The sequence below is a fragment of the Struthio camelus genome, chromosome 25, assembly GCF_040807025.1.
Source record: "Struthio camelus isolate bStrCam1 chromosome 25, bStrCam1.hap1, whole genome shotgun sequence".
NCBI classification, from domain to species: Eukaryota; Metazoa; Chordata; class Aves; order Struthioniformes; family Struthionidae; genus Struthio; species Struthio camelus.
Genome location: NC_090966.1, coordinates 7,241,649 through 7,252,313, shown reverse-complemented (window position 1 = coordinate 7,252,313; position 10,665 = coordinate 7,241,649). Strand labels below are relative to the sequence as shown.

The window sequence follows — 10,665 nt, the reverse complement described above, 5'->3', positions numbered from 1 at the left end:
TGAAAAAAAGGCTAGGCCACACGTTCTGGAACCTGCAAATTATTCCTCTCTTAGCTCTGCCTCCTCATCATGCAGTCCAGACAACATGCTTTGTGGCAAAATGAAATTAAGGTGCAGATGTGGTAGGGATGCACTGGCTGACACCCCTCCAGAAATACCAAATTAGCCTCACTTAATTGTTGCTTCTGAGGCATTGATAAAGGGTGAGGAAATGCAGTAACTGCCAGTGGTGGGTATGCTCCGTCCAAGCAGATGGATTACAAGCTCTTTTGGGAGTTGAGTTCCCGCTGTCAGTGGCTGCTCCTGATGCAGCAGTTCAGATCGTCGTCAGCTGGCCCGGCCGTTCCTGGAAAGCCAGTTCAGACACATTCTTGGCTGGATTCTGCCACATTCACTACTTCATAAATCAAACTTTTAAATCAATGGGATGATTCAGAAAAGTGCGCGATTGACTGTGGGTAAAAACAGAGCTCTCCAGGAAATCTGCCTGGATTTCATGGGGAGATAAAAGAATCTTTTTCCAAAATGTTGAAAGGATCCCCATGGTGCATCGATGCCACAAGCAAAGGTGACCAGAGCAGGGATACATGGTCCAGGGGGACCCCAGAGCAAACCCAGAGCTCAGGCAGCAGGAGCAGGGTGAGGAGCACAGCCCGGGCGTCCCCCAGGACCAGGGTGAGGGGGCTCTGGTCTGTTCCCTGCTCTACGCTCCGGGCGCTGCAGGGCCTGCTCCCCGGCAGCAGCCGAGCCCTGTGCGGAGGTGCCCAAGGTGCCTCGCTGCAATTCGTCCTTTCTATTGGAAAAGTCTGGGCACACCTGTGTTGCTATAGGAACAACAAATAGTAATAGTTTCCTAACAAGATCCCCTGTTTTAATTACTCCTGCTACTGCAAAGCGTGGGGTAGGTGTGGAAAACAGATGCCGCTTCTCTCCTGCCTGGAGCACCAATAATTAGGCCTGACCTTAGGAAACCCGTCGAGGAGCTGCAGGCGGCGGCTCGTGCGCACAGGCAGCGGCAGCTTGAGGCACGTTTCAGAAAGTGGTATTTTATTCCAAGAAGACGGTTTGACTTCTCAGGCTAAACTGAATTAATTTGACATAAAAGACCACTTGATAAAAAGACATTAAGGTGTGGCTTTTCAACTCATTTTAGGAAACTATCTTATAATAATTTGATACTAGGGCAAACTTTGTAAGTGCACTAAAATAAACAGACGTGTAGTTGTCCAGGTAGTTTCATCTAGTAGGTCTGCTGCTGCGTAGGTTTGGAGTAAAAATTTCATCTCCCGTTTCCTACTGAAGTAGGACAGAATTGTGTTTGAAACACCAGTGTGTTCCCATCAAATTATGGTTTTGCCATAGAATTCGCACTCTGATTTTGAAATGTGAGAAATGTGAGGCTCTCAGTGTGCACGTGCCTGTGAAGCAGAGGCAGAACTTGATTTATTAATAGTCAGTTTTAAAAAAGAGTGCTGTACAAACAATATGGAGTCATTTGCGCTTGTGCTGAACAGGTGGTCATGGTAAATAACGTCTTAGAATTTTTAAAACGTTGTTTTAGATCTTAATTAACACCTTATAACTTTAATTAACACCTTATGGCATTATCAAAATATCATAGATATTTTGAGCAATGTATATTTTTCTGACACGCTTATAGTGCTTAAATAGAAAACAAAAGATGAAAGAAAAGGCAGTTTCATAGAAAGAAAGAGCACGTCGGTAGCCGCGCTGCAGCGCTGCGAGCCTTGCCCAGCCGGCGCCGTGGCGGGGCAAGCTGACCGCTCCTGCTGGCTGCCGGGCGTGAAGGGCTCTGCTGCCGTCAGGGCCGAGGGTCTGGACCTACGTGGGGATTCTGTAGTGTTTTTGTCACTGATGGCCTCCCGTTTCCAGCATTATCCTCAGCATGACGACCCACTAGATCTGTCCTTTTCCCCTTTTTTTTGACCTGGGTGAGGCTAAAGAGATGATGCCAGGGAGAAAGCACACTCCTGGGAGCTGCAGGCCTCATCCTCGCCGGCACTGCCGTCTGCGCCTCGGCCGGCGCGCAGGCAGCGGGCGCCAGCTGACTCTGAGCCACGGCTCTTGGCGCTCACGCGACATGAAGACACCACCCAGCAACTAGATCCACCCTAGAGCCAGAGGGAACTGACTGCAATTTCCAGATCTTCATCTCCTATTTCAGTGGGCTGTTGTACAGATGTGTTTCCATGCATGCTAGGCAAACAGAAGTGCTGGTAGCTGTGTTTCTCCATAGCAGCCAGCTAATGAAGGACGCATCCCACCCACAGTCTGTAGCATCTCCATTCTTCTTCCAGACACGGGGGTTGGGGGGGTTGGGGGGCTGTCATGCAACTTGAAGCTACTTAGAAATGTACCCATGTTGCTTATTTCCATACTCTTTCCCTCCCTTTTTGGCAAATGATCTAAGGAACATCATTCCTAAGGAACAGGAACGAGGGAAGAGGTTGTTGGGGCCTGTCTATGAAGATGGTAAAACAATTCACCAAGCACACACATGAGAAATACCTTCTCTTCCACACCCTGCATTACTGACCAGTGACGCTCAAATTTGTGGTTTCTGCCCATGACACAGTTCAGTACCAAGAAAACACAGTAGAGCTTGACCACACTTGACATGGGGATTTTCTGAGCCTTTTAGCTCTTCAGAGCCCGCGTCACTAATCTCTCCTGAAGCTCAGTTTCCATGGGATCTGTAAGCGCTGAACTCACACTGAAGCTGTCCTCCCTGGTCACTATTGATTGATATGTCTATCACATTAATGCTGCTAAGCTATGCTACTGTCAGCATTACTGTCTTGTCTCCAGATCTTAGAGCCCAATAGCTCTCAGACATCTTTGATTTACTTTATGCTATTCTGCATTTTTTCCTGGAGAATCCCATGATTTGTAAGTTACTGCAGCTAACAGCCATATCCTGTGCTTTGCGAATGGCTTGCTTGGCTCTCACTGACAGACAGCAAGACACAACAACCACTGCTTATTACCTCTGTATATTCTTTACCTCTTGGGTGGTCCCAGAACAGAAGGGAGGAATTGAATGAGCCCTGCAGGATGAACCCCATCTTCATCACTACAGAACATCCCTCCCTCTGTGGGTCAAAGAGAGGACTTGCATTTCCAGGATTGCCAGCCAAGTTCCTTCTAGCACCGTTGTACTCCCAGGGCTGCAGACGTGGGTTCAGGGTTTCAGTGAAAGGATGAACCCGGTCGGTGTGCTAGGCACACAGCCTAAGTGGAGGCAGCAAAGAGTAGTAGCTAAGACAAAGAGACCCAGTAAAAGAAATCTTGACTTGCTCCATTGAAATGCTGCCCTAAGAGTCTGAACAGTTCTGTTTCAGAGTTAACAGCACAAAGCAACATTAAAATATAGCCTTGAGCAATGAGTCTCCTACTTTGAATCACACCTGACTATTTACTTGGAAACGGAAGAAGCATAAAGACGCCCTTTGTGAGATAAAAAGCTTATAGTGGAATATGACAAAAAGTATGAGTAGAACAAAGAGAAAAATGACGATTCTGGAAGTTGGCTCACGTTTTAGGAGTGATGAAAATCATCAGGAATGCAACAGAAAAAAAAAAAAAAAAAGCACAGGCAACGCCTCCTCTCTGGGCTATAAAGGGCTCCGAGCCAGGGGAAGTTAGCGCTCACGATCTCCCCTGCTGCACCGGGGTGTCTCTCTCAAGCTCAGCAGTCTCTGCCGTCCTTCGCCATGGCCACCACTGTCAGGCAATACTCCTCCTCCACGTCCCTCAAGGGATTCGGCGGCTTAGGTGGAGGCTCCAGCAGGCTGTCCTCCGTGCATGTTGGTGGAGGAGGGTACAGAGCCCCCAGCGTCAGCGGAAGGACCAGTAGCTACTCGGTCTCTTCTCGCACTGTCTCAGGGCTTGGAAGTGCCCTGGGCGGGGGCTACGGGGGCAGCTACTGCAGCAGCGTAGGAGGGGGCCTTGGCAGTGGCTTTGGGGGTGGCTATGGGGGCAGCTTCGGCAGTGGCTTTGGGGGAGGCTTTGGGGGCGGCTTTGGAGGCGTCTTTGGAGGCGGCGAAGGCATTCTGCAAGCTGGAGAAAAGGAGACGATGCAGAACCTCAACGACCGCCTGGCTGCCTACCTGGACAAAGTGCGTGCCCTGGAGGAGGCCAACACTGACCTGGAGGTTAAGATCAGGGAATGGTACAAGAAGCAGGCACCTGGTCCAGACCGTGACTACAGCCCCTACTACAAGACTATCGAGGAGCTGAGGAGCAAGGTAGGATGCTGTGATAACGAAAAGTTATCATTAAAGTCATTTTATTAAAGTCACTTTTTAAAAGATCATCCTACACCTAAAAAGTGAAGGGTAGTGTATTAACTGATGGTCTAAGATGGGAAAAAAGAAACAGCATGCTTGAAAATAAATGTCATAATCTATGAACAGCAAGTTTTTGATGATGCCTTCAGAAAGCACCAAAATATGTTTTCTATTTAATATTTCAGTGTAGAGGGAAAGACAGGGGCAGGAAAACTGGAGCCAGAGCCGGTCAGCCCTTCGTTCAGGTTATCAGACGCTCCATGGCGTGTGCTGGGCTGTGTGGCAGTGAGGAAGCTGCCTCGCTAGGCACTTCCTGCCTTTAGTGGATGCTACTTAGGCCCAAAGTACATGCTGCCTTTGCCCAGCTCCCGACTAAGCACTCGGCAGGCAGGGTCATGTTATCTTTTTGGCACTGTTCACTCCTGTAAAATGGTATGCAAACGGGGATGCCAAGTAGTCTTCATAATGATGCTACAATTCAGACTAATCATTTACAGCCTGACAGGAGGCTGAAAGGTAGGGGTTAAGAAATGAAACTGCCCCCTGGGATGCCTGTCCTTCGGGAAGTGTGAACACACACATGAGCAAAACACCAAGAGGGGTCAGAACATACTGGGTTGTGGCAGGTGGCTTCAGAGGGGCTGAAGTCATGCACGCACCGTACTCTAAAATGCAGCAAAGTAAAACAGAGCTGGGCTTGTTCCTTTATTTACAGCAAACATCAGTATCTGTCCTTCTCCTCCTGCCCCGCTACTGTAGTCCACCCCATGATCAGTTTTGTTCACTTTACTCATCATGAGCTGATTCACTGGTCCTTCAACATGTCACCTACGCAAGGTGACGGCATCCTTAGTCAGCCCAGGCCCCATGGAAGTGCATGGGAGTCACCACAGGAGGTGTGTGCAGGATGGTAATGATAACACCTGGTCCAGCATGGGAAACGCCAGGAAAATGGGGCTGCAGCCAGTGACAGGCTTCAACCCCTGTGAGCAAATCAAGTACGTCGAATTTTTCAGCTCTCTCTTCCCTTCTCTTGGGCTTCACAGCTGCTCTTGCCGTGACACACAAAGCTTCTCTGAATTCCAGCTTGTCAGGCGTGCTCTGGTCCAGCACACGGACAATGTGGAGGCAGCAGCTTCCTCCAGATCCAAGCAATGAATTACTGGGTCTCACAGAAATCCCATGCTGGTGATCTATAGGAAGGCAGCCCCTTTCTTTCCCCTCCAGCACTGCAGCTGGGATATTACCATTCTAACACTCCCTTCCTGGATTATTGCTATGCTATTCCCTGAAGCATCAGAACTCGGTAAGAGTTTTTCATTAGCTCATGGCTACAGAAATTATTACTTTTAAAATAGCCAATTATTTTCAAAACCCCAGAACAAATATTTGCACCTCAGGTATAGTTATGAAAGCCAGGTATAGTTATGAAAGCAAAATGCTTCAGGGACAAGGTCCTCCTTCCTCATCTGTTTTCCTTCTCAATCGAGCTGTTCTGAATTTCCAGACAAAACCCAGGGCACTGCTAGGCTGGGCACGGGGAGAGGTGTGAGTGTCTGGAGATGTCATTTTGGTGGGCAGAGCAGTCTGTGGCCTGTGTACACACGCCAGCATCTTCACAAGACTTAATTAGTGCCAATGAGCGCTTAGGCTGGAATATCTTTTCTCATCTCTGCAGAGTCCTTGTGGAAGTCCAACCCAATGGGCACGAGGTTCAGTGCTGCTCCTGTTCTTCCCCTAAACAGGAGTTCAGGCAGCAGCATGCAACCTTTTTTAAATAGTTTTTCACTCCTTCCTTTTTTTTCCCCCAGATTCTTGCTGCAACTGTAGAAAATGCCAACATTGTCTTACAGATTGACAATGCCAGACTGGCAGCTGACGATTTCAGAACCAAGTAAGTCTAATGCCTTCAAGATCTCTTATCAGAAAGGAAGACAAGGGAAAAGCCAGTCTGTTTGAGGCTTTCCATTGCTTTCTATACCTGAAGTCGCCCCTCCGGTACACCACACACTAGAAGTGTAACACAGGGAAGTGTACGTCTCTTCCTGGGCAGAGCATTGTCTTGACTTTCCTGCACTGTACAAAGCTGCACGTGCACATTTGATAAAAGATGTCTGGCAAAGAAAAAAGAATTAAAATATGCCAAGGTTGGGCAGGAAGCAAGACAGAAACATCTGTATCAACTTGGCTCCAAGGTGCGACTGGGTTTGTGTTCCCAGGTTTGAGACAGAGCAGGCTCTGCGCCTGAGCGTGGAGGCCGACATCAACGGCCTGCGCAGAGTCCTGGACGAGCTGACTCTGGCCAGAGCTGACCTGGAGATGCAGATCGAGAACCTGAAGGAGGAGCTGGCCTACCTCAAGAAGAACCATGAGGAGGTGAGGAGAGCCAGGTGCAATGTGGGACCCACAAAGCGTACCTTGTGCATAATGCAAAAGGGGTCATGTCCCACATGCAGGGTGGCTCTGAAATTAGGGCTGTCAGGAGAGACCTGACTGGGTAAGGGTGAGGGGAATAAGCCCTTCTTGTAGCTCAGGTAAAGGACAACCACCACTTGGCTGCGGTGGAAGACAGGATGAGGAATATTCCCTTGGGCTTCACTACTATGCTGTGAAACCCCTAATAGATATGATCTTTCTTTCCAAAGAGACAGAAATTCTAAAAGAAAATTCGGGGGGATTTTTGTGTTGGATGTGAGTGAGAAGAGCAATCTGCAGTTAGTCATGTTAGGAATACACTGGTACCATTGTGATGTGTATAACGTGTCTCTTGCACCAGGAAATGAATGCCCTGCGTGGGCAGGTGGGTGGAGAGATCAGCGTGGAGATGGATGCTGCTCCTGGAATCGACCTCACCAAGATCCTGGCTGAGATGAGAGAGCAGTACGAGACCTTGGCCGAGAAGAACCGCAGGGATGCCGAGCAGTGGTTCTTCAGCAAGGTGAGCTCGCTCGCCGGCCGCGGAGCAGGCCGTGCTGGGACCAACGCTTTGCCTGCTTGCCTCTCCTCTAACGGTACGCTTTTGCCTTGCTGCAGACGGAAGAGCTGAACCGGGAGGTGGCCATCAACACGGAGCAGCTTCAGAGTGGCAAGACGGAGATCACGGAACTGCGACGCACCATCCAGAGCCTGGAGATAGACCTGCAGTCCCAGCTCAGCATGGTACAAGCGCGGGAGTGTGGGCAAGGGGACACATGGGTGGCCCCCTCCCTGCCGCGCTCCGGCCCTCTCTGAGCTCGTACCTCTCCTCCGCACACAGAAAGCAGCCCTGGAAGGCACCCTGGCTGACACAGAAGCTCGCTATGGCACCCAGCTGGCCCAGCTCCAAGGCCTCATCACCAGCGTGGAGGAGCAGCTGGCCGAGCTGCGGTGCGACATGGAGCGCCAGAACCACGACTACAGGATCCTGCTGGACGTCAAGACCCGCCTGGAGCAGGAGATCGCCACGTACCGCCGCCTCCTGGAGGGCGAGGACGCCCAGTACGTACAGGGGCTTGGCTTCAGACACCAGGGTGGGCAGCAGATGGGTAACAGCTCAGATAGAAATTGTGCTGTTTAGGGACTCATTTGGAATGCCGTTTTCAGGATTCACATGTTTCTGTTCAGACCAACCAAGGACCCCGGTAGCACTACGCCCGTTTTCAGTCTGCCGTGAGATGCTGTAAGAGGTCCTAGTGGCTGCTGGAACAGTGCAGTGGTCCCTTCCCACCCCAGGAGAGACCGATCTCCAGACTAATTATTTGATTAAATTCTCTTGGTTCAAGGCTCTAGCTCAAATAATATCAGGAAAAGTTTGAGGCATACAGTATCAAAAAGAGCCCTGAGATGCTCAGAAAGGTTTGCTACTGAGCTATTAAAGTGGATAATTTTAAGGAAAATCGATTAAATTGCTGAAGAGGATAAAAATAAGCCCTAAGTAATATGAACATTATCAGACTACATTCTCAACGCTTGCTTGCTGTTGCTTTAGTGTGTAAGATTTTTAACCTCTTTTTTGACTTTTCTGTTATCCTCTCCCTCCTGAATACAAAGCCTGTGAAACAACAAAAAGAATTTGTTCTTAACTTCTCTTTCTTTTTCTTCTTCTCTTATAGCATCTCTTCCCAGTACTCCTCCGCTATGTCCTCACACTCTGGTAGAGATGGTAAGAATGTCTCTTACTTCATCCGTCTATAACGAACAGCTTTGAGACTTGCTTTTAGAGAAGCTGTCAAACTGATAGAGTGAACACCATTCCCCAAGCATGCCTCACTGGCTGAATCAGAATGACGGCAGTCAAGACAGCATGTGAGCCTCCCACCGCTATTAACCGCAGGAAAAAGCTATAAAGAAGCTGTAAAAATCGCATTTACAACAGGAATGACCTAACCTAAATGCAGGTTGTGCTTGAGCAGCCAGACAATGTTCTAGCTTTACACAGACCTGAAAAATCAAACAACACCAACAAATACAGGAAGTGGGCTTTTTCCCTTTTTGGGCATTCTCATAAGCATGCCTCCTCACTCTTCTTAACTAAAGTAGGATTGTTTATAACAGCACGGGCGGGCAAAATACCCCTCGGAATTTCCCAGGCCTTTCTTAAGACCCTGCAAACATCCGATAATGCATTAAGAAATTTCCTTTCTGCCCTCAGAATAATTGTCACTTGCTTTCCTTTTGCAGTAATGACAACTTCCCGCCAGGTCCGCACAATCGTTGAGGAGGTCCAGGATGGGAAGGTGGTCTCCTCCCGGGAGCAGGTTGCGCTCACCACCCGCTAGGAGTACCCTTGACTGCAGGCTTGAGAGAGCGAAGGCTGAAACAAGCCCTGTCTGAGGCTGTTTTTGATGGGGTTACGTCACAGAAAGCAGCCAGCTTCGTTTTTCTGCTTCCCGTTCCTCTTTTACCCTAATTTCACTTGGGTGCCACAGCGCATTCTGCAAGCACTTAATAAAGCCTTTCTTCTCATTCATGCAGCTGTAGTCTCATCTGTCACTGATGCACAGTCTCTCACACCTTCAGGGTTGGGTGCTCATGCCAGGGAAAGTCCTCAGTAACCACAGGAAGCAGCTCATGTAGGGAAAAAGAGGGACAGGGGGTCAATTTGGAGCAAAAATAATTTGAGAAGGCTCTTTTTTTGCTCATAAATACCTGGCACTGACTGAGGCATAAACCAGAGAAGATTGATACGAAATGAAGACAATGACAGAGGGATGATGTCTGAGGACAAAGTAAGTGCCACACATGAGTGGTAATTAAAGTCAACAACATCAAGCTCTTGGTGTCATAAGAATCACTTTCTCCTGTAAGTTAGACTTCAGCAAGATTACTACTATTCAGAGAGAGACAGGAGCACAACATCAAACTGAATGGCAAATCTTATATACATATTCTTACTGTCTCATTTGACTGTCTTTTAACGGTGTTATTAGGCACATTCTGCAAAAGCCTTATACAGGTCCTTTCACGCTGCCCTAAGGCTGCATTTAACAGGTTCCAAAGTAATCATTGCTTAATCTGCACAGTGATGAACGGCAATGGTTACTTATCACTACGACATCTAGCAGATCATTGTTAAAATTCTTCCTGAAAAGCTGTAAGCCAGTTATTTTACGTCAACATCATGCAAGCTGAAACCTGAAGACAGGTAGTAGATTTTACCCTTGGCTCTGAACACTCACTTTCCATTAAGTGAACCAGGAAGCAAAGTATCCTGTGCTTGTCCCACATCCACCAAACATGTTTGTCTCATGGATTCAATAGGAGAAGAAGTCATTTTAGATGCAAAAGGCTGATGCTTTCTCACCAGTGGTACTTTGGAGTTTTATCTGGTCTTGGGCCATGCCCTCACGTTCATCACCCACCTCATGAAGACAGATTTAGGCCTTAGACAAAAGGAAGAGACAATAGTTTACAGTAAATCAGCTTCCCTTTAATTATAATGATGGAGAAGTGGGTTTTGCACCTGAATTCAAGTATGCTCATCTCTTGGATTAATACCGATGATTCATTCTCCTTCAGGCTCCACAAGGGCACTAAGGTCTTTATTGAACAAGTATGAAGGCATCCTCCCTGGGGTGAACAAACTCTTGAAAAGAACTGATGATCTCATGCTAGGCATGATGGGACAAGCCAAGGAAAGGGAAGGTGATCGAAGAAGTGGAGGAACCTGCCAAGTCTTTCCAGAAAAGGAAGTGTGTTCTGAAGTGATGTTATCATTCTGTGCCATTGTGTAACAACTACAGAAAAGCATAAGAAATGAAACGCAGACCAGACTGCAGAGATCATTGGTTGTATTAGGCTTCTCTCCTTGCTAGAACTACAAACATTCCTTGCAGAAATAGGAAGCCTTCCAATCCACATGGTCTGCAGTCATCTA

At 48.1% G+C, this 10,665-nt stretch overlaps 1 protein-coding gene across 1 annotated transcript; it reads left to right on the top strand.

Moving 5' to 3' along the window:
• Window positions 1-3,613: 3,613 nt before the first annotated feature.
• On the top strand, window positions 3,614-9,254 carry LOC104152428 (keratin, type I cytoskeletal 14). Its single transcript, XM_009687750.2, has 8 exons — window positions 3,614-4,268; window positions 6,122-6,204; window positions 6,530-6,686; window positions 7,087-7,248; window positions 7,344-7,469; window positions 7,567-7,787; window positions 8,402-8,451; window positions 8,970-9,254. Exons 1-8 carry the CDS (start codon window positions 3,735-3,737, stop codon window positions 9,065-9,067), a joined length of 1,431 nt encoding a protein of 476 aa, XP_009686045.1. The 5' UTR covers window positions 3,614-3,734; the 3' UTR covers window positions 9,068-9,254.
• Window positions 9,255-10,665: the final 1,411 nt, after the last annotated feature.